Source organism: Rhinoderma darwinii, chromosome 4 (genome assembly GCF_050947455.1).
Source record: "Rhinoderma darwinii isolate aRhiDar2 chromosome 4, aRhiDar2.hap1, whole genome shotgun sequence".
NCBI classification, from domain to species: Eukaryota; Metazoa; Chordata; class Amphibia; order Anura; family Rhinodermatidae; genus Rhinoderma; species Rhinoderma darwinii.
The window spans coordinates 215,856,798-215,882,265 of NC_134690.1; the positions used below are offsets into that span (position 1 = coordinate 215,856,798).

At 38.5% G+C, this 25,468-nt stretch overlaps 2 protein-coding genes across 2 annotated transcripts in view; both read left to right on the forward strand.

Moving 5' to 3' along the window:
• The window catches only part of FUT9 (fucosyltransferase 9), a 100,300-nt gene extending 97,790 nt beyond the window's left edge, over positions 1-2,510 (forward strand). The window contains exon 2 of the mRNA XM_075862183.1: positions 1,275-2,510. Within this exon, the coding sequence (XP_075718298.1) occupies positions 1,283-2,362 (1,080 nt within the window). The 5' untranslated portion in view covers positions 1,275-1,282 and the 3' untranslated portion in view covers positions 2,363-2,510. The remainder of the gene's footprint in view (positions 1-1,274) is intronic.
• Positions 1-25,468, forward strand: part of UFL1 (UFM1 specific ligase 1) — a 311,744-nt gene that overhangs the window by 97,785 nt on the left and 188,491 nt on the right. The gene's annotated exons all lie outside the window — the stretch shown is intronic.

Consider the following 25,468-nt stretch of genomic DNA (forward strand, 5'->3'; position numbering starts at 1 on the left):
GTAGGGGAAATAATTTTGGTGCTAGGAAAGAAATGTTTAGATGCATTTTTTTTCTTTATATACTAAGTAGATTTAAAACAAACTGACCTTCACATCTAATAGGTTTGTGTTTTGCTAATGTGTGTATGTGTGTGTGTGTGTGTGTGTGTGTGTGTGTGTGTGTGTGTGTGTGTGTGTGTATATATATAGTATATGACATGCACAGTATGTTATATTAAGGTAACAATAAAAAGCATTGGTGTTCATATACAGCAAAGAAGATTATTTTATCACATAGCCCTCGGTCAAGTTCAAGACCAGGTTCTGTATATAAACTGATTCTATTTTTGCCTTTTGGTAAGCCAGGTAGAGTTTAATGTGAAATAGCTTCTGTCTTCAATGCCTGCACAGTAACAGCAAAATACTACCTCACTTGTTCAGCTTCAGAGCACCCAAAATTTGTCCACATTTAAGTACTTCAAATTCCAGATAATATGCACTAATGTTTTTGTAGATTTTTTTTATTCAATTTGCAACACATTATTGGAGCAGATATATCAAAACTGGTGCAATGCAAAAGTGGAGTACTTGCCTATGGTAACCAATCAGATTCCTCCTCTCATTTTTCATAGGCACTTAGGAAAATTAAAGCAGAATCCTGATTGGTTGCCATGGGCAACTACTCCACTTTCCCTTTGCACCAGTTTTGCTAAATCTCCCCCTTTGTGTTACATTTGCTAAAACACAGAAGTCCTTTCTTTAAAAGAATGTCTTGTGTATGTAATTTTACTCAAGTATTGAATTTTCATTTTCATTACATGCGAGTATGTCGAAAACAAATAAGGTGTTTGTTATTTTTGTAAATGTTGCAGCTGTTTATGTCTTATTCATAAAAACTTTCCTCGGGGCAGCCATATTGAAGACACACCCATCCGTCCTGTACCTTCTGTATAGAGTGTGTAGCAGGGAGTGTGGGATTTATAGCAAACTAAATTAATGGGAATAAATTAACAGAGAAATGTCATAGACTATTACAGGAAGTCATGTAGTACAATCCCATCCCCCAGAGACCAGGGACTGATAGGGGGATCCAGATACATGCAGATCCTTTTTTGTGTGTATTTTATATGGAAGACACAAAAAAATACCAAAAAACACAAATTTTTGAAATTATACATTATTTTCTGAGGATACATTATCCTTTAAATAATTATTAATTAGATGTATGTGCATCCTTATTATTGATTTATATTTGCTAAATTACGCATGTGAATATTTGTATTTTTGTTTTTCAGGGCAAATTATGACATCAACATCTAAAGGCATCTTTCGACCATTTCTAGTTGTCTGCATTGTGTTGATTTGTTTCACAGTATGTTTACTGATATATGTCAAACCAACGAACAACTGGATCTACAGTCCTATCGAATCGGCTAATTCCGTGCTGAAAATGAAGAATTTTTTCTCCACTAAAAAAGATTATTATAATGATACCATCATCCTTATATGGGTGTGGCCCTTTGGGCAAACATTTGAACTGCAGTCCTGTGAGGCCCTTTTTAATATCCATGGGTGCCATTTGACTACTGATCGTGCCATCTACAACAAATCCCATGCAGTGTTAATACATCACAGAGACATCAGCTGGGATCTGACCAATCTACCAGTGCAGACAAGGCCACCCTTCCAGAAATGGATTTGGATGAATCTTGAATCTCCAACTCATACACCTCAAAAAAGTGGCATTGAACATTTATTTAATCTCACCTTGACCTATAGACGAGACTCAGACATTCAAGTGCCTTATGGCTTTATGGTTGTAAGCACAAAGCCCTTTGATTTTGAAGTGCCAAGCAAAGATAAGCTGGTTTGTTGGGTTGTAAGCAACTGGAATCCAGATCATGTTAGAGTAAAGTACTATAATGAACTCACCAAATATATTGAGATTCTAACCTATGGTCAGGCATTTGGCGAATACTTGAATGATAAAAGCTTGATCCCAACCATCTCTACTTGTAAATTTTATTTGTCCTTTGAAAATTCTATTCACAAAGACTATATAACTGAGAAACTTTACAATGCGCTACTTGCTGGGTCTGTGCCCATTGTGCTGGGACCTCCGAGGGAAAACTATGAAAACTACATACCAGCAGATTCTTTTATTCACATTGAAGATTTTCTCTCTCCGAGAGAGTTGGCAGATTATCTGTTAATTCTTCACAAAGATACTGAGCGGTACCTGGCATATTTTAACTGGAGGAAACACTACTCCGTGAACTTGTCCCATTTCTGGGAGTCTCATGCTTGTCTGGCATGTGACCATGTTAAAAGACATCAGGAGTACAAATCTGTCAGTAATTTGGAGAAATGGTTTTGGAACTAAGCCTCCTCTTTCATGTTTGAGTACTTTCTGGGAAGACATTACAACGGTTACTTGCATCAAGATAAAAATTTAGTGCTTTGTCTCACCGTTTACTGCTCTGTTGAATGCATAATTTAACATAAACTTTGTCAGACATAAAAACCTCTTTCCAGCATCAGAATCATCATTCCCTGACACTCCACATGTAGCAGCAGTTTGTGTGCACTCAAAGAGATTTCCTTACTCTAAGTGTTAACCATTTTTTACGCAGCTCCTTTTTTTAGAAAAACTTACCAAGTTCTGTATTATTGTATGTAGCAGACTGGGATCACGATCACGTCCATGTGATTGTCTAGAAATCCAGCTGGAGGTTATACTGGCAGATATCATATGGAGTGATATATTATAATTGTATCTGTATACTGTCTAGATTGAAGAATACGATTTACTGGGTGAGAAAACAGAAATGCGTTACTTTTCTCTCTGACAGATTTTCCATTTAGTTGAAATGCAGTTTTCAGTTCCGATACGTCATGTTCACCTAGGATCAGCTGAGCCTGCAAGTAACACTTTTAAGCCATTTCTCACCCATGATACAATCTCACAATGTGGTTCTGTATTTAGAAGTCTCACTTTTACGATCATATTGATCAGATGTGACGCTATGTTTAGTTTAGACTCACAAGCTATTTTCAATATTTTTTTTTAAAATGAAGAACGATCTTTATTTTCTTATAAGTAATTAAGAACATCATTCTATGTTGTAATTGAGAGGATGAGAAGCATCTTTTTTGTGGTTAACCTGGGGCTACCAACTGGCCATAATGGTTCTCTGACAGTCAGGTCATACACTGGACACCGAGTAGTATTTACAAAGGACACTGGTCCACATTTACGAAGACTGGCATATGTTACACCAGTCTAAATATAGTAGTGAGTTGAAGTGATTTGTGCAAATTTATAAAAAAAACACTCAATTTTTTAAATAAATTTGGCACATTTATCAGAAAATCTAATTTACGGCTATGAGCAGGTGTAGATTTAAGCCAATACCTATGCCATTTTCTTGCTTTACACTTAATAAACTACGTGTCCCTGGAGAGCATTTCCACTTTTATAGTCGCTTTCAACTTTGGCGAGTGAAAAATAAAGTCACAATTTTGTATTTTTTTATTGTAAAATTGTCGCACGTCTGCATAGTAAATGTGGGTCATTGCCTTTATGGCAGCTTATTTGTCACATGGTTTACTATTATTTTTACAAGGCAAGGTGATGTGATCTAAATAACTAAATTGGAGTATTATATGACTGATTTCAGCACAAATCCTGCCCTTTCATATACCATTGAGTAATGGTAATTAGCAAACACAGATAATTTTTTTCCAGTTATTCATGCAGGGAAAAAAGAATATTCCGTTTCGGTAATCAGAACATAGTAATGTTAAATAGAGATGTTTGGTCTATATAAACTATCAATTGTATAACATAAAAAAAGGATTTCTGCAGTAAACAGTAACTCGTTTACAGATATGCAGAAGCACAGAAAAAATAGAATTCTATATTTCTATAGCTAATTTTGCATGAATTCAGGCATTTTCACTTGCAGAAGAAAACCGGTCCTGGTCGTGCACGCTGCAATAATTGTGACTCACAAGCTCCTGCTAATGATGAGAACAGAGGCGAGAATATAGAGCTTTCATCTCCAGACATTGCCATGCCCTGTATGCAAATGACAGCACCATTGTTAAGTCACCATCATATTTGACACTGTGCATGCTAGCACACCAAGTATTAATCCTGCTGTGTGCGAGCAGAGTGTCAATTACAAAGGCACCTTTTACAAAGGCTCAGGACATTGGCTTCTGTTCTCAGGAGAAGCAGGAGTTCCTGAGTAATAGAGATGAACACTGCGTGTTTATTAAACCATGACAAATTCTCTTTAAAGAATACTTCCACATTGAAAGCATTTATGCAGTTATTCTACTAACCATCCAAGTATAAATGCATTTTAATGGGGTTGTGCTCAAACAATAAAATCTAAATGATATTTGTATGGTTCTGCATGGGGTCTATTTTTCATATGCGGCTTTTTACGCTGCACATGACAATTAGAGTGGACTCCTCACTGTCTAGTGTCATTTGCACTGGCAGGAGAAATTATTTTACAGCCCCTATCTACCCTACATAGCAATTGGTAAAAAGAGAAAAGGTGACCCCAGCACTGTACTCGTTCATTCCCTATGTTTATGTCATAGGTGTCAACATTAGAACATAAAGGGTTGGTAAACCAGACTGTAGATACAGTATATGGACAAAAGTATTGGGACACCTACACATTACACCTACAGGAGCATTCATGACATCACATTCTAAAGCAATTGTTTATGCAGTTAAAACAGCCTTCACTCTTCTGGGAAGGCTTTCTACAAAATTTTGGAGTGTGTCTTTTTTTCCATTTATCCAGAAGAGCATTTGTGAGGTCAAACACTGATGTTGGACTAGAGGGCCTGACTCACAAGCTCCATTGTAGTTCATTCCAAAGGTGTTGGATGGGGTTGTGAGGGTTCTGTGCGGGCCAAGCAAGTTGTTCCACACCAAGCTTATCCCATCATGCCTTTATGGTCCTTGCTTTGTGCACTGGGGCACAGTAATGTTGGACACAGAAAGGGGCCTTCCCCAAACTATTCCCACAAAGTTGGAAGCATACAATTGTCCAAAATATCTTTGTATGCTGAAGAATTAAGATTTCCCTTCCCTGGGACTAAGGGGTCTAGGCCAACCCCTGAAAAGCAACCCCATAGCATAATCCCTCCTCCCCCATACTTTACAGTTGGCACAATTCAGTCAGACAGGTAACGTTCTCCTGGCATTCGCTTCATCCAGACTCATCCATCCGACTGCCAGAAAAGGGGGAATTCCTTACTCCACAGAACACATTTCCACTGCTCCAGAGTCGAGTGGTGGTGTGCTTTACACCACTCCATCTAACGCTTGCCATTTTGCTTGGTAATGTAAAACTTGCATGCAGCTGCTCAGCCATGGAAACCCATGCCATAAGGCTCTCGGGCACAGTTTTGTGTTAATTCCAGAGGAGGTTTGGTACTCCTCAGTTACTGAGTCAGCAGAGCGTTGGCGGCTATTATGCAATATGCGCATCAACACTCGGCAACCGTGCTCTGTAACTTTACGTGGTTTGCCACTTCTTGGCTGAGTTGCTGTGGTTCCTAAACGCTTCCACTTTACAATAAAACCACTCACAGTTGATCAGCAAATATCTAGGAGGGAAGAAATTTCATGAACTGACTTGTTGCAACGGTGGCATCCTATTACAGTGCCATGCTGCTATTCAGTAAACTATTTAGAATGATCCATTTTTTCACAAATGTTTGTAATGGCAGACTGCATGGCTAGGTGCTTGATATTATACACCTGTGGCAATTGGATTGACTAAAACACCTGAATTCAATGATTAGGAGGTCCCAATACTTTTGTCCATATAGTGTATATTTAAATTTCATAAAAAATATGCCTTGCTGTTTCTGTAGAACAGTTCTTATGTCTGTTCTTTACTATTTCATTTTGCCATTGACAGATAGATATAACAGTGAGTCACATAATAAAGTTGATGGCTGTAACAGTGAGATGTAGGCAGCTTCTCCTAGAACAATACTCTGTAAAGCTATAATAAATGGGCTATTTTTCTAAATATTCACAATCCATGTAGAAAAGTTATTTTAAACCCTAGTGGTTAAAGGGAGTCTGTCACCAGATATCCGTATTGAACTACCAACAGGCTATTATAGATTAGGCTAACCTGAGTCTGACGTGTATCATGTTTTTCCACAGAGTGCCGCCTCTGAAGAGAAAAAGCTTTTATTACATTTATGCAAATGAGCATTTTGGAGCAATGAGGGCATCACCGTTGCTCCAAAATGCTCTCTAATCATTCCCCAGTTCAACTCCCCACTCTCCCTGCTTCCTTTGATTGATTTGATTGACAGGGGCCAGGCAGCGTACTAGGCGAGTTCACGCCTTGCCCTGTAGTGTAGTGAACGCGCATGCGTCCCTACAGCCTAATCGGCGCATGCGCAGTAGTGTCGATTAGAACGATGAGCATAAAGATTACACTGCGCATGCGCCGATTAGGCTGTAGGGACGCATGTGCGTTCACTACACTACAGGGCAAGGCGTGAACTCGCCTAGTACGCTGCCTGGCCCCTGTCAATCAAAGGAAGCAGGGAGGGAGGGGGGTTGAACTGGGGAATGACGAGAGAGCATTTTGGAGCAGCGGTGACGCCCTCGTTTCTCCAAAATGCTAATTTGTATAAATGTAATAAAAGCTTTTTCTCTTCAAAGGAGGCACTCTGTGGAAAAACATGATACACGTCAGACTCAGGTTAGCCTAATCTATAATATCCTGTTGGTAGTTCAATACGGACATCTGGTGACAGAGTCCCTTTAAGCAAAGGGACAGTGACCAGCCATGTTTTTCTCCTATTATCTTAGCATTTGGAAATATTAGCATGGACTGTTTAGCACTTACATGAGGGTTTCATATTTTGAAGCCTCGAGGTGGAAAGCACTAGAGATAAATAAATTTGAGGTTGTCCCAAGTTTTTAAAGTGAACTTATTACGTTGAGCATTCTACTCTGCAAGCAGTATATAATAGACCAGGAGCAGCTGTGTAGATTGATCTATAGTTTATGGAAGAAGAGCGGTTATTAATTTATTGTTCACATAATGAGTTTTCCTTTCATATTTTCATAATTATGTTTTCAATAAAAACATTATGGACTTAACAATGGTATAGTTTAAAGGAAACCTATCACAGGGATCATGCTACTCTATCTGCGAGCATTGTGTTATAGAGCAGGAGGATCCCTGTGCAGGCTGGCGTGATGACGTCACTGGATCACACTGGCCTACGCAAGGATCCTGTTGGCGTTGATTCTTTGGAAGAGCTCCGTTCCTTGCAGGCCTAGGTGAGTATAAACTTTTATTTGTTTGGGGGGCGACATCTACAAAGGGGACTGCTATCTACAAGGGGGAGGTAGGGGGCACTATCTACAGCGGGGCTGTATGGCACCATCTACAAAGGGGAGGTGGGGACGCTATCTACAGGGGGGCTGTATGTCACAATCTACAGGGGGGCACTATCTACAAGGGGGGGCTGTGTGTGGCACCCAGGGGAGGGGGACCCCAGTAAAAGGTTTGCTCTCGGGCCCAGTCTTTCCTAGTTATGCCCATGCAGTGGGTGGTGCTGCTCATTGATTGACAGCTATTTCTCTATGCACACTCATACAGGGAAGACAGTCATTCACTGATTAGGACCGCCTACTGGACTCCTAAGCCTACAGTAAGCAGGGATATAAATGTATAAATGACAAGTTATCCTGAATCTTCTCCAACAAGACTATATGTAATTTGCTCAGCTTCTCCTGTTCTATAACATGATCGTCGCTGATCATCGTAGCATACTTAATCGAATAGGTTACATTTTTTTAAGCAGAGTTGAATTTGCTGTCAAACAGTTCTTTCTGTATAGCAGGTACACATATTAGGGTTATCAAAAAAGATATTTGTCATCTCAGGAGGACAATCCCTAAGACCCGGCTTAATTTTAAAGAGGGGTTGTCTTAATGAGACAACCCCCTTAAGGATATGCAGCTTTACAAACAAGTGCGCATTAATGGGTATATTTAAGTCCACTGGGATAATTCCTATATGTTATATACCATCTAACTTTGCTGTGTCATTATATGCTAATTAGGTTGGTGAGACATGATAGTAAAAATAACCTTCCAATGATCTATTCAGTTTCTCCAATTAGAAAGCTTAAAAAAAAATATCAGCATTTCTTTAAAGGCTAACTAAACGTTCAACAAACTTCTGACATGTCATAGTGACATGTCAGAAGTTTGGATTGGTGGGGGTCCGAGCACTGAGATCCCCACCAATCGATAAAACAAAGTGGCAGAAGTGCTCGTGTGAGCGCTCAGCGGCTTCGTTTCTGTTTGGCTTTTCTGGAAAGCCGATGTAGCGGAGTACGGACTCATAGACTTTCTATTGAGTCCGTACACCGCTACATTGATTTCCGGAAAAAGCCGAACAGAAATGAAGCGGCTGAGCGCTCACACTTATGCCGCTTAGTTTTAGCGATTGGTGTGGGTCTCAGTTTTCAGACCCCCACCAATCAAAACTTCTGACATGTCACTATGACATGTCAGAAGTTTGATGAGCGTTTAGTTACCCTTTAAAAGGTAACCAAATGAATGTTGAAAAAGCACAATTGATATACCACATTTACAGAGTTATTTCAGTCACATGGCAAAAAATTCTACTCTTTTACCATTTTATTTCAAATTAGAATAAGTTGGAAATTAATACATTGATTAAGAAATACTATGATGTTCCTTCTCTTTGCAAATGTGTATTTTCTATCATTTATGAAAGAAAATGTTCTAGTTAATTGATAATCCGACTTAATCATGTGGGGTCATGTATAAAAACAGTGCAGAAGTGAAGCAGAACTGTAGGTTTGCCCGTGCCAACCAGTGAAAGTATTATTTAATGATATAACCTACACTACTGCTCAAAATAACAGCAGATTGGAAGCCATGGGATACATCAGTGGTCTTGTACACAAGGCTTCCCTTTTTTTAAAATTAATTCCACCATTCTTTTACTATGTTAATTAGGTTTGTTTTCATTGTGGCACCATACTGTATATCATTTTGTTACACAAAACATTTTACTGCCAATTGGAAACTAACCACTGTAGAAAAAATGGGTAAATATTTCACTGTCTATTACTGACATCAATATATATTTATTGTATAGCGACTATTTATATTACCCTATTTATATATGTCAGATAATTTATCATGTTGATCAAGGAAAAAGTGAAAATAGATCATGTTTATGTTAAATTCCATGTATGCACCCCATTACAAGTTTTGATACTCCTCTAGAGGGTAACATTGCTCTGGCAAAGAATATCCCACACTATTAATCCTTTAAAACAATTGCATAAAGTCAAAGGTTTGATGCACAATATTTTTCTGACTATAATGGGTCATGCACATAGCCGTTTAACCGCTCTATGCATAAGTGGTATATTTAGTGCCAAGTACGAGATCAAATTCCCAAAGCCTTTCTATGATCTCCCAGGATGGGATCCAATCTCATCTTAATATACAGCTCCTGCATGGAGCCATGATACCCCTATGTGCATGAGGCAAAAAAAATTCTCTTTTTAGCTTAAAAAATGTGCTAAAATGGTTGTGAAATAGCGTGCACAGAAATTATATGGACCCATTGCCAATCTCCAACAAATGTACTACAACTTTATTAAAGTTAATAAATGTATTGATGGACATGTGTCTTTTTGCAACCGTCAGTAACTATGTAACCATGTCCACCATTCTGTCAAGTGGGTATACAAGTAAATTAATATAATACAATATTTGTATAAGGGAGTTCTGTTTTTATGACTTGATAATTTATTTACTTTGGCTGCATGCATCCACCCCTAGGGGGAGCTAACTGCAAGTGCCTTTATACAGCTAGTATTGACCTTAATTGGAGCTGTATAATTCTGAATGCAGGGCCCTCCCCCTAGTGGAGACTGCAGGTAGCTGCTTACTGGAGATTTGAGTTTTCAAAGCCGCAATCAGTTTGGTGCTGTCTAGACTGGGGCGCGGAGTCTAAGGAATCTCCCCGTTCTTCACCCTTAAGCCCTGCAAGGAGGTATGAACTTTCCCAGTCGAATAGTCACCAACTGGTGGCAAGTGGGCTGAAGGAACCGTAGTGTAGTCAGAAATAGAGCTAAGGCTGGATTCACACGAGCACATTACGTCCGACGGACGTATTTCGGCCGCAAGTCCCGGACCGAACACACGTCAGGGAGCCGGGCTCCTAGCATCATAGTTATGTACGACGCAAGGAGTCCCTGCCTCGCTGCCGGACAACTGTCCCGTACTGTAATCATAGAGGCAGGGACTCCTAGCATTGTACATAACTATGATGCTAGGAACCCGGCTCCTGCAGTGTGGTCGGTCTGGGACTTGCGGCCGAAATACATCCGTCCATTACGGACGTAATGTGCTCGTGTGAATCCAGCCTGATAGTTGTCACTAGAGAAGCAACGTAAACTAATATACAATATACTAATATACAATTTAAAGGAATCTCTTTTTGTTATGAGTGAAGTATCTGGTATTTGCTGCATGAGCACAGAATTTAATTTACCAAGAAATCGAAATAAATTGCAAAAAAAAATGTCAATTATATTCCTTTTTGCCCGAAACATATTATGCCAGAGCTTATTATGTCTTATTTCACTTGAGAAAAGCTGCCATATACTGTACATTTGAATGATTCACAAAGTAAAGGACATTACTTCTCCTGAATTTTAGTGTACAGCAGCCCAGTCTGCTTTCTACTATATACTATATCAGGTCCTGTATTTTTTAGGAATTGGTCTCAGTGCGAGTTCCTCTGAATGTGACCTAGTTTTGTAGATAAGTATACAAATAAATGGCCTCTTTAGAGTGTCATTTATTTCCAAATGATTTGTTCCTGTGCTGTTTAAAGAAAGGCTCGCCATTCTGGTTAACATGAAGAAGGTATTAAATAATTCTTCAGAGCACAAAATAACAGCTTTCCATCTGCCACCTAATTATGGTCACTCCCGGCTAAGCTAGTCTGCTCTATCATAGTTATTTGCTCCAGGCATAGCTATTAGGGCCTCATGTTAACATACAATGTCAACAAAAAATATACATACATAAATAAATTAGTGCATACATGACAAAAATTTAGAGGCTAGCAATAAAAAAATAAGATGACAAGTCTATATCTTGCGATATTATTTCTTCATAAGAGAACATACACTCTAGTTTTTCTAATGCATTCTACCTTGCCTTGTTCTCTGATCTCATCCGGCTAGTATTCATCAAAAAGAAAAACAGGTCTTCCTCTCTTAACCTCCATCTCCCAGGTGATGGGCACGCAAGGAAGTTGCTGTATGGATTGTGCATGATTATATCATTATATGTGCTCAACCAAAGTTTGGGCTTCAGTACCTATTCTGGGCTTTAGCTGACGCCCTGCAGAGTGAGGCCCTGTTCACATTATGTAACGGCCATGTTCATCTAACATCTATGCCCTATGTTTAGCATGTACACCAGGAAAGCTCCTTATGTATACAATAAATGTGTCTATAGGGCACCATTAGCCCAATGGACGACAACAGTGTGTACTTTTGGACTCCGTCCGGCTAACATACATTATTCCTTTTTTTTTTTTAAGGTATGTATTAGTGTAGTACATACAACGCGCGGTATACATTTTTTAACCCGGGAGCATATGGGTGAGGTATGTCACTGTATGGCATACATCACAGTCATCCATTAAACGTAATGTCATGAACTTTTGAATAGATTTTCAATCCCATAATAGCCTATATGTGATGGATGCCTGTGACAGATGCCTAACATTCGCATCTGTCATCCATAGACTAGTATGACATCCATTTAGCATATATGTCATGAAAAGCTCATGACATATACATTGAACGTATGCCATTATAGTCTATCGGTGATGGATGCACTATTAGGCATCCGTCACATCCTCAGTTTAATGTGCATGATGGGAGCTTATCCTGACATATACACTAAACATAGGGGAAAAAACGAAATGTGATGGGGCCTAAGGTGATGCCTTCCCGGGGAGTGCTAATGTGATCAAAACATACTGCTTTCTTCTGACACAATGCACTTTGTGTAAAGAAAAGAAAATATACCTTTAACCTCTCCGGACATGACTGTTTCAGTAAATACTCATATTCCCAATGAAATAACAATTCTGGAGCTTCTTTTTATTAGAAGTCCTTGTTGTGCTGCTCCTCTGTTATTTCTCCTAAAAATCTATGAATAGATTTACAACTGGGTGTTACCAGTTGATGGGGGGGGGGTCCCTACACAGACTGACATTGTCCAATCAGGACTGACAGAGTGAGACTCTGCAGGGACACACCACTTTGACAAGGGGAATGGTAACATCCAGTTGTCAATTTATTCATAAATTTCTAGGAGGAATAACAGAGGAAAGTCACAGCACAGAGTTCTAAGAGAATATGTTCCAGAATTGTTATTCCATGGGGAATACAAGTTTATGTCAGGAGAGGTGACATGTCCCCTTTAAGAACCATCTGACGAGGACAATAGTGAATGGATGGAAGATGCATTGAAACAGAACACTTCAGAACACTTTTCATTACAGGATAATAAAAAGATAATAATTTGCTCATACTCCTACTAAAACATTCCAATGTTTAAGAAGAAAGAGCACATGAGCATTTTATTACTAAGGGTTATTGGCACTTTTGCAGCCATGTTTTATTGCTCCATTGCAACTTTGCAAAAAAATCTCCTACTGCTTTGTGTCTACAGCTCCGATGCCGTCCTATATATCTCAATTGCTACAGACCACATATAAATCCAACAGTTATGTGTTACTCCCTTCTACTTCACCTCTTGCTGGAAGGGATTAGCACATGACTGCAACAACAGACTACACACCGGGTTTTGTTTGTAGTCTGTTGGCATGGAGATGGCATAAGTATGCATAGGACCTGTAGATATAAAATCGTGGGATATTTTTAATCAAGTCTATTTGCAAAGCTGCTTTAGACTCCATGAATAGAACTATAGTGACAATGTTCTTATTACGAGTTATTTTCATAAATTATACTCATTACCCTGAAATGATAACTAAGATAGTATGTGAAGGTGGCTACCATCACAAATTAATTGGTGTCTTTTGAGTCACTAAATACGGATTCAAAGTAGAGAATAGGTAATATTTTATTAAAGGGTTCTCACGACTTTAAAGTTCCCTGAAATAAGCACACAGTGCGCACTTAGTCTGGAATATTATCCTGCAGCAATGTGGTCCCCAGGAGAAGATATTTGATGTCTATGTTTACAATCGGCATGTCCACAGAGGAGGAATGATGCATAGATTTCAAATAGATATGCAAATTCTAGTTGTTTTGTTTTCCTATTTGTTAAGAAATAAAGATTCGTTTTAAGATTGTAAAATAGTTTACGTACATTTCTAAAGCACAGGTTTTTGCATGCTATTGACATTCTTAAAAGACCAGTCCTGTTACTGCTACTGTTTCCTATCTTTATCAGCCATGTTTCATAGGCCAATGGGGAAGATCAAGCAGATATTTAAATTTAACAGACAGTGTATTATGTATTCCCAAAGCATACTATGTCAACTTCCATATGAAAACATCACTAGAATTTCCTAAGATCATATAAAAAACATTCCCCAACACATCACTCACATAATGAAAAGAGCGGCATTATCTTTCATGGGATGCGAGAAAGACAATAGCCCATATTTATTAATAATTGCGTATTTAGCTCCAACTTATTTGGAGAGGGAACATTGAGCCTAATTTATTAAAAGTGCATGCCCCTAAATAAATGTGACACGTTTAGAAACATCTGCCTGTTTAACTTTTTTTTTTACGCCTGGAATGAACAGCCGTATATATTTGCAGTTCTTCTACTATCTCCATTTGATAAATGTGGTGTATAGTACGTCCCCTGCAAGACTATGCCATATTTTGTCCAATTTTTTCAACTGCGCAATTGTGTGACACATTCCATGTGCCTTAAAAAATTGCGCGATTTACGCCAATAACTGGCAGAACTAAATGTAGGCCAATATTTATAACAAAAAATAAGCTTATTTCTGAAAACTAGTTCAAAGAAATTGGGAAATTGTTGCCCATAACAGCGGATACATGGCAATACCCAGCTTACAGGTTACAAATAAAATCAGTTATAATATTAATTGCTATTGACAACACCTAACATTTTATTTCTTGTGCTTTTTAAATGTTGTTTTTTTATACACTAAAAAGGAGGAAAACAATAATTTATGTACAGTATAACAGAAAAAGAAGCAAGTAGAGAGGGGTGACTAGTGGTATTATGGGTTAGGAAGAGGACTTCAGGTCCTTTCAGACAGGACAATAATCGGGCAAATGCTCGTTCATCGGCTAATCGTATAGTTTATGCAGCCCAACATATTATCATTGTGGGCAGCACATCTCCCTGTGTAAACATAGAGATGTGCGGCCGACATGATAGAAATGTATGTGGACGAGCGATTAGAGTAACAAACGACTGGGACAACCTCATTCTGCGCAAAGAGGCCCAATGGATTTACAGACTGGCGTGTGTACAGCCTGAAGGTCTAAATGAGCAAACAAATTATACCTGTTTTATTTAAATATACAATCTATTTGAATATATATTATCATTTTGGTTTTCTAGGTAGGTGTATGGCCGTCAATTCTGGTCCTAGTACAGCTACTTGGTGTATGCCATTTAAGGTTAACAGGCATGGTTGTTCTTTTCAGGAGAAGTGTTTTAAATTCCAAAGTGTGGCAGACATTAATATCGCTTATTTATCCATACAACATGTATTTACAGGGAAGGTGCTTTATCTATGGCAGTCTAGTTGCGGTTTTGAGCTGATCCGCAATATCTACCCTATCTGTTATTGTTATACTCTATCCTCGATGAGAATGAGCTTATGTGCAGCAAAGAGATGCACCTCCAGCCTCCCACTGCGCCTGCGCGTTCGGTTTGATGTTGTCGATGTTGCTTCCGGGTATGTCAGCTGACGGCCGGGAGTCACATGGTCAGGCGTCACGAATGAGGTGGGCTAGTGTGATTGGCTGGTTCGAAGTCCGCTGCCGAGACCAGGGGGAGGAGTATTTGGTTATATCAGCTCTGAGTCCCGTAGTGAAGCATGCCGCTGACATCTATGCGTGCATGCTTCCGTGTTGTACAGCAGAATATCTGCTGGTGAAGAAATATCGCTGGCATCCTAGCCAGAGAACCCAAGCTACAGACCCCTGATGATATGTATTGAAACGCGTAGGGTCAGGTTAAGTGAGGGATCTTAGCGTAGGGAACAGTGGCATTGTTGTGTACCTAAGCATCAGGAGATTTAGCTGCGGTTATGGCAGGCTCCGGTGTGTTTTAGGGTCTAATCCACTGTTACACCAATGTTGAAACGCTGATTCCATATTGGTATCTTTGAAGTATACCCAGTCAGAGAGGGTTCACAAACGAATCAGGACTTGGAGTATTTGTTTAATACGTTTTTAATGCACACGGTGGGGCTTTTCACAGTGGTGATTGTACCCCTGTTTTTAGAGAGTTATGAAATAAAAGTTATACGTTTTACTCATATATCACTTCAGTGAATTAACAAGCGCTCGTCCCAATACATTACTAATCATTGCTCCTTGTGAAAGGAGCAAACGAGCACCGATCGATGAGCTGTGCAATTGATCGGCACTTGTTGTTACGGCCAATATTGGCCAGTGTAGAAGGACCCTTAGAGTACCATGTGGTATCTGGATTGGATGGGAGTGGAGCTATAAGGGTATGTTCACATGCAGCAGATTTGTTGCAAATATTTGAAAATATCTGTCCCATACATCTGAATTGGTTTTGTAAAAATCCATGCACGTACTGCAGAAACAACCTCATTTAGATGTACAGTATGTAAAGGATTTTTCAGTCGCAGTAATTTGTGCAATGAATCTGCCAAGTGTTAATATATTCTTAAAATACATGCAGACTTTTTGTAGCATTGAAGCTGTGCTTGTTTTTTTTTTTTTACCCCATGTCGGTTATCTTGATATTTTGTCACCCAATAGTGCTATGAAAATCATACTTTCTGCAGTCTAGAGGTGCAGTGTACACTTATACATGAGAATGCAACTTTCATAAGATTGTTTAACTACAAATATATCAATAAGTCAACTATTGTAGCACAACAGCTATAATTTCCGCTCTGCATTCGACTCCTGAGCAATAGTTGCTACTCCAGCCTTACAGAAAGTCTGTGTTAGTCCCAGCCCTAAAATTAATGTCAACTCTAAATTTTGGAAAACATTTTTTTAACCTAATTAGGCTTTGAATTTGTGCTGATAAATTTCTTAATATATCTTGATAGCATTTTGCTTAATAGATGATAGTAAAATGTGAAGATTCACATTAAGCAGCCAGGTTATTAAAGTAGCCCCGGTCATGGTGGTAATGTGGTATTTTATTTGTGTGGTCATAGAGCCGCGGATCCTAGAGTCTGACCATTAATATGGTGGCTAGAAAATGTTATGTTGGAAAGTAGATTAAAAATAGAGTCAATGATCTATAAATCATATTTAATTGATGCTTTCATTTTGAAAGACAACAGTTTGCATTGTTTGTGTTCCAGGTTGACAGGCACAAAATAAATATTAGGTTACGTTTTCCCTTTCAATCCTGCTTTAATAAAAAAAAATCTCCTAAATCTAATGTGAAAGGGTCCAACCAAGTTGTTTCTACTACTTTGTATGTGACTCAATTGTGCACTGTGTTTAAAAACTTGGACTATATATATATATATATATATATATATATATATATATATATATATATATATTCAAGTATAAGAAAGCACGTGAAATAGTGATCGTTGTGGGATCCTTTAAAAAAGTGTAACATACAAAATGCTATCCAGTTAAAGTTCTTGCCACTGTGTATTTAACGCGTTAAAGTCAAGTATAAGATGGCTACATCTGTGTATATATCTCAGTACTTAATAGCAAAATCCCTGAACAGCATTTTTTTGTGTCATACTATATAAAATTGCAATTTTTTCATGTTTGTTACATCAACTGATATTTAATTCGATCTGTGTATTTAAGATAGTAATGTCACATTGCTTAAGAAAGGCCCCATGGAGAAGTGATGAAACGTTGCATTTGGGATGCAATTTTCACTTTATGTGGTGCGCTGCCTCATACTTGAATATTTCTGGATATTGGGGGACTCGGCGGCGTCTTCTCCTTGGGGATTTGCACCATGTAACTTCTCTTGCGCTGCTACTCTCTTCTTTTTGAAATATATATATGTATGTATGTGTATATAAATATATATGTATACACACACAATATAGTGTGTGTATATATATATATATATATATATATATATGTGTGTGTTAGTGTAGTTGGTACCACCATTGATTTTAGAATAAAACCTTTGCACACTGTGACTGTTCAGACAAAACTTATATTATCATTATTTTGTCATTCATTGTAGCAAGATACAATACCAGCACTTTAATGACAGAGAAACTAAGCACTGGTTCTCTTCAAATTTAATAAGTACCACTATAATTAATTATCACTCGTATATTTTATCTGGAAGAAAGTGTTCTAGCAAGTGTGTTGAGAGACCATGAAATAGCAAAAGAGAGCCAAACTGCGTAAGCACAAGAATCTATTAGTGGAGTTAATGTAATGTAGAGACCATCTGTTGTCATTTGTCTTTATGCATTGTATATTTGCACTAATTTATAAAGCTATACATACTTGCCAAATGCATATAATGTGGTATTCTATTTTTAGATTTAAGGTACCGCATTGTGGTCATGGTACAATTTCATGTACTTTGTGAATTGTTATGATGTCACTTCTACTGCCGCTGAACTAATTACACCATTGAACAAATTAATTTTTTGGGTTTATTGAATTATGGTCCATTATTTGTCATATATTTTGTAATTTTTTTTTTGTCGCCATTCATTTATTCAAGCCAAATGTATAACTTTAAGATACAGCTAGCAACAATTAAAAGTATCTTTACAGATGAGCTGGAAGTCAGATGTTGTAGTTATTATATATTTATTTTCCATCGCTTATATGGCGCCATCATATTCCAGAGTGTTGTACAGAGCTTGTCACTATTCACATTAATCTCTGTCCCCAATGGGGATCACAAACTATATTCCTTATCACAGTCACATGCACACTAGGTCCAAATTGGTATGACCTTTGTAGAAATTAAATCCAAGACCCAAGCAGTGATAAGCAACAGTGCTAACCACTGAGCCACCGTGCTGCTCATGTCCTAGTAGGCAACCATATGTGAAAATAGGATGAGTGGTGTGAATAGTATCCATACCATTGTATGTACAGTATAGGGGGAAAGTTATAGTATGATTCATGTTGGTATGAGAACTAGACACCACACTCAACAATCACCATATACATCTGTATAAAGATCAGTGAGTCACAACAACATGAACAGTTTTTGAGAAAATTAGGGCCATAACCAGAATTTTATTTTTGGTGTAGCTTCAACATTCACTTGTTTGTATTGAAGCTGCTTAAACGGTATGGTGAATATAACTGGTTATACATAAAAGAAAATCTTATAAGTACCTATCGATTTTTAAAATATTTTATTTCAGATTTTAAGGCTATGTACACCTTTTTTTTTGTTTCTTCTTTAATAAAAAGGTCTATCAGTGTGATTGATGCAACTTTGTATGTACATGTTATTATAAATAATTTAAACTTTTTGAGATGCAGCTGCTTTGTATCCTGTATACAGAGCAGCTATATAAAGCGCTGAGACCTGAATCTGTCAGGTCAGCCGGATTGACAGGTTCAGTATCAGCGGGACCTGCATGTCTCTGACACACAGGATCCACCTGTTATCGATCAATTCCTAAGTTATGAACTTAGATGTGATCGATAGCAGCTCGATCCTGCATGTCAGAGACATGCAGGACCCGCTGACACTGAACCTGTCAGTCCCGCTGAACTGACGAATACAGGTTTCAGCGCTAGATACAGCTGCTCTGTATACAGTATACAAAGCAGCTGTATCTCAAAAAGTTAAAATATTTTTTAATGAAATTTAATTACAAAAGTCTCAGGATCTAGGGGTAGGTGGACCCACTAGGCCACTCCGCCGTAACGGAGAGGCAGCTGGCCAAGACACAGTCCATGCAAAAGTCTATACAAGTTCATAGCACAAGGGTACCTGAAATAGTCTGGAGGGTGGCAGGGGCTCTGGCACGGATGGTAGTAGGTGCAGCAGGTTGCACCATACGTGGCGAATGACAGCAGGTACCGTAGGTTGCGCCAGACGTGGCGGATGACAACGGGTGCAGTAGGTTGCGCCAGACGTGTCGGATGATACTGGGTGCAGTAGGTTGCACCAGATGTGGCCGAGGGCAGCGGGTGTACTAGGACACGACTCCAATCACTAAACAGGCTCAGGAACAATAACACAGCACAGGATAGCAGGGCACGGGAACACTTGGAACGGGACAACACTAAGGAACCATTTGCAAGACTAACATAGGTATTACAAACAACGCTCAGGCAAGGATCAGAAGGGCAGTGCCCTTTTTATAGTTCAGGGTGATCTGGGAATAATTAATTAATTAATTAAATACATATGCGCGCGATGGTCATTTAAGGCCGTGAACCAGCCCACGCCCTCTAGTGAGCACTACGGGACATAGCGGATGCGTGTTCCGGCATCTCCGGAGAGGGAGGTAAGATCTGCGAGAGGCAGGTAAGTGTAGGTCTCAGTCCGTGACCACGGCCGTAACACAAAGTTGCATCAATCACACTGATACACTTTTTTTTAAAAGAAAAAAAAACAACTTTCAACAGTACATGAAATCTGAAATAAAATATTTAAAAAAAATAGATAGGTGCACATAACCTTTCAGCTCAGCTAATCTGCAGGTTTCAATATGCAAGATTTATTTATTCAAGATAGGCTGGCACTGTCCGCCCATAAGAGAACCTTCTAAAATTCTATAAAGTTCCCAGAAATCGACTGACGGGCTGGTTCCTGTTAGTTACTTCCAATTTCAATTATAGTATAATATAGAGGAAGTATTAATTCTAAAACTTAGCTTTTATTAAACTTGAATAAAACATGGAACATCACATGTTCTGTAGTGAAACACGTACTGACATACAAACATATAAGTATCGAAAAGGCAGCAGTATATATCACTAGGCTTTGTGGAAAGTATTACTATCTAGCATGCTTAGTCTTGTAGTACTACTGTGCACTATATCTGTCCTATCTATTATCAGGTCTGCATTCAGATCTGATAGACTATCTCAAAGCCGCATAACCTAGTCTGCCTACATTAAATTCTGAGTGCAGTGAGCAACTCCACCTCCTACGCATTTCATCCTATTCTGGGTTCGTCAGGGAGATGTCAGGAGTATATGTAATCTAACTCATTGGTGTTTGGCAGTGGCAGCGTACGTTCCATTTCCGCGTCTTTTTGTGTATCAGTAAGACCCTCCCCTTCCGGAGGTTCGGCTGTCCGATAGCTAATCACTGACAGGTTCACTTGCTTCATCACCCTTCATGATTCCCAGTATCTCATTGGACCGATTCTATTTCTGTAATCAATGGGATGTTTATACATCATCCCTATTGGTCTAGAGCTCTGTCAGTCACTGTGCCGATTCTGAGTATTCGTTCTCATGTAATATATTATCACAGTAAGTTCAATCATCAAATCTGAGACAAATATCTAGGAGCTATAGTAATATCTCATATGTCCATGTATGTTATCACCTCAATGGAACAGTTATGATAGACACCTAACGGTTTTTGGTAGCAACGTTGATGATGATATCTAGCTGCCATCTTGGCTCAATACATTCTGATGTAAATTAAGATAAGTTCAAGAAGACTCATTATAGACAGGGATATAATATTCTACTATAGATTCTCTTGAATGTTTTATTCAAGCTTAATAAAAGCTAAGTTTTATAATTAATACTTCTTCTATATTATACTATAACCTTCTAAAATTGCTGTTTTTTTCAGTACTTACAAATACCTCATCTTATTTTGCAAGATCAAAATTGGGTTCCAGTTTGCCAATGCACCTTTTTTTAAAACATTTTTTTAACACAAGTAAAGTGTGTCTGAAACCTGAGCTGGAGGGGCTGCTGATCTATAGGCTTGTTAAAACGTGTGGTGGGAATACCAAAAACGTCAAAGCTTCTGAGATGGAAATAACATCTTTCAAATTTTTACTTAATAATATGACTCAACTTAGTAGTCCCAATTCTTTATAAAGGAATATGCTGAACATTTTTCAAGAACAGCTGCATATTTGCTCTACAGACTCCCAACATCAAATGAAATCAGTGGAAGTTAAGAATATGTGGTTAAGATTTAAGTTTTACATAAAACTTTGTTTTTTTTCTACCAAAGCAAGCTGCCTCAACTATTTTCATAACACCAATAGACTAGTATGGGGAGAGCAGTAGACATGTGCAACCACCTTTTCATTCAATCTATGCTTAAGTGGTGGCCAGAGGCTACTTCACATGGTGCAACAGGAGTTTAAGGGACCCCTGTTCTCCCAATAAATAGGTGGGTGTACTAAAAGTAGAACTTCAACCTATCAGATCTCAGCCTTTGGGGTTGGAAGAGATCACAGTTTTGACACAAAAAAAAGCTTTTAATATATATATCTATTTAAAACGACATCTATTTCAAGCTTCAACAGGGCACGTTTCTCCTTGAAATGTCAGAGAGTGAATGCAAAAATTAGTATTCTAGAGATTTATTTGAGATATGATACAAGGTTGTGAAATTGCTATATTTTAATGCAATATGTTATGCTTCACTAGGCCCACAATATCTTTGTCACTATATTCAACTGGAAAATAATGCCGTCCTGTTATACAGAAACTATACAATATTTTCCACATCATTAGCAACACTTATTAAGTGGAAATATTAAGTGGAAATAACCATAGCTGCAGAGCCATTAAGTGATATTGTTTTGTTCATGGAATTCATTGTTGCTGAAGCCTATAGAGTTATGGCATACTTTAGGACTATATCCATATACCTGTATTGATGCACTTGCAGGCTGAAATGTCACAGATCTGTCAGTCCAGTCAGCATGCAGAAGGATTGAATTCTGTATTATGATGGGTATTTTTAAATGCTTAGTGACTTTGAATGTGGCACTGCCATAGCTTCTACCTTTCCCACAAATGAGTTTGTCCATTTTCTTATGCCTTCCTAGAGCTGCCCTAGTCTGGAGAATTGGAAGCTTGCAACTTTGAGACAAAAGTTTGTTGAAAGCCCTTTCCTATTACCCATCATCATTTCCTGACCTTCCCAATACCCTTGTGACTTAATGGACTTTAGCAACATTCTAAGGCCCCATGCACACGAACCGTGCCTGTAACCACAATCCATGATTACGGGCACAGCCAGCCACTGACAGCCACCCGCATTTGTGGGCCGTGCTCCCATATAAAGTATAGGAACACGGTCCATAAAAAGCAAAAAATAGGACATGTCCTATCTTTTGCGGAGCCTTTCTACGGCACGGACACCTTCCCGTAAATATATGGGAAGGTGTCCGTCGGCCATAGAAATGAATGGGTCCGTAATTACGCACGAAATATACGGTTGTGTGCATGGGGCCTAAATTTTATTAGAAAGCCTAGTAGAGGACATTATTGCAGCAAAGATGGAATCAACCCCATAGTACAGTGACAAAATATATCAGGATTGTGTACGATTAATCAAGAAGAGTACCCCACAATGATACTTACTACATTTACCAGAAGCAGTGTCGGACTGACCATCGGGCAATTCTGGCAAATGCCAGATGGGCTGGTGCACAGTGGGCTGGTTCGCTACTGCCCACACAGTCCTTATTACTTATAGTTACGGACTAAAACCTATTCACTCTGGGCATCTGGTCAAGCTGATCACAAAGGATAGAAGAGGGATTAGGTTGGCTGCCTCTGTACTGTACTTTACAATCCAGCAACAATCAAGCAGTAGAGAGGAGACTGTTCTTCCTCTCCCCAGAAGGAAAGAGCCTGCCATTAAGCCGAGCATTGGTTAGTTCAATATTTGGTCCGTAAGTATGGGGCCACATTGGCAGATTTTACAGACTTTCTTTTATATAAAAGAAAGAGAGAAGGCCCTGCTGAGCAGTTTCTGTATTCTGAGGCAATAAACAGCTACGGGACTTGACATACAGCACCTGCTCAGCAGTGCCACCATCTCTATTACTGTCTGCAGTAAATCAAACCCCTTCCCCAGTACTGGCACAGAAATAAGGGTCTGTTGGCATCTGCATCAGGGACTGTCGAAGTTTTTGGCAGATTTAACGGGGAAAATATTGCTACATGCTGTTTATTTTTCATGTCAAAACGACAGACACACCGAAACACGAAAACCCCCATTATAATTCAATGTCCTAGTGTTGAGTTGGCCGCGTGTGCATCAAGTGTCCTATGTGTGAATTTATGCCATGTATTCCAGGTTATTCATGTGTACTGTACAGTATATGGTTTACATTATTCATATGTACAGTAGAAATTGGAATATTTTTACGTGTACAATATATATGGCAGCATTATTCATGTGTATAGTATAGATATATGTCAGAATTATTCATGTGTATAGTATATATGGTGGCATTATTCATGTGTACAGTATATAGGGGTGTTATTTATGCGTACAGTACATATGGCAGCATTATTTATGTATATATCATATATAGCAGCATTATTCATGTGTACTGTATATATATGGTGGCATTATTTATTTGTACAGTATATAGTGACATTATTTATATTTACAGTATATATGGTGGCATTATTTACGTGTGTAGTATTCAGGGACATTCCATTTGTATACTATATATATGTTGTCATTATTAATATGTACACAATATATGACTGCATTGTTAGTGTACAGTACATAGTGGCATTATTTAGAATATGTTGAATTTGGGAAGTGAGGATTACTGAAATTTAATTTCATTCACCTAATAATTAAACTTATACTTCAGTTATCCTTACTGCCCAAAATCAATAAATAAATTAGGGACACATTACATATCCTAGTAGTGTACAATGTATTTATGTTCTTAAACAAAACTTTGAAAAAACTTTTGACATGTCATAGTGACATGTCAGAAATTTTGACCGCTTTGGGGTCTGAGTACTGAGACCCCCACCGATTGCTAAAACAAAGCAGTGAAAGCTCTCGGGTGGGCAGTGTGCTGCTTTGTTTCTGATCACCTTTTCTCAGAAAACCAAGGTAGTGGTGTTCATGCTTAATAGAAAGTCTATGAGCCCGTGCATCGCTCATTCAGCTAGACAATGAAAGCCGATCAGGAACAAAGCAGCACAGCGCCTCTGCCGCGTTGTTTTATAATGGGTGGGGGTCTCAGTGATCTGACACCCCCACCCATCAAAACATTTCAAAGTTTTTTCAAAGTTGAGATACCCTTTAAGAATGTATGTATGCAATAAATTGTATACATTGTATACTACCAGGATATATAATGTTTCCCTAATTTATTTATAAAATAAATTTTTGGGCAGTAAGGATAACTAAAGTATTTTTGAAAGTTGACCTACCCATTCATATTTCTGAAATATTTTATTTATAACTAGAAATTGAATTTCTGGGTATTGCCACTATTGACTCATCAACATCAGGTCCCCATTCCTGCTGCTATGACGGCTAATCAAACACCATTCCTGTATGGGAGTTGTGACCGGTGTATACATTCAGCTTATCACATGCTGTTCCAATTTAGCAGTTTTGTGAGATTAACTGATTTATGAAATATCTGAGAAGCACAACAGGAAGGCAATAAGGAGGATCAGAAACAATGCGCAATGATTTTGTATAAGTGGGAGGTGGGACCGCAACTGTGCAAACATATTGCATGGACAGTGGGTACGCCTGTGTGCTTTAAAATGCCAGGGCTGATTTTATGTCCCAGGCCAGCCCTGACCAGAAGCACACAAAAGTTGAGCTACCATCAAGTTTTATATATCTATCTCACTAAGTACCATGTGTCAGGATCATTTTAATAAGTTTATGATAGTTTGGAGTTTTGGTTAGACAATGCGCTTAAACTAGTGCATATTGTCAAGTTTATAAGAATTGTGTTCAATTAATGAGCTATTCAAGTGGCATTTTGACAGAGCAATAGCCAAGAAATCACCCATTATTACCTTGATTTTTACGACTGTATATTGGATCATTTTTTCACTGGACTCAATTTGATAGCTATTGTAAGATCACTGCCAAGCACATTTTACTTCTCTTTTCTGGGCACCTGTTCAAAATTACCTTTTGTACCTGCTTCCAAAATTCAAGCAATAGGCAGTGGTGGATCATCATTAGGGCGGTTCCGGTGGCCGCCCG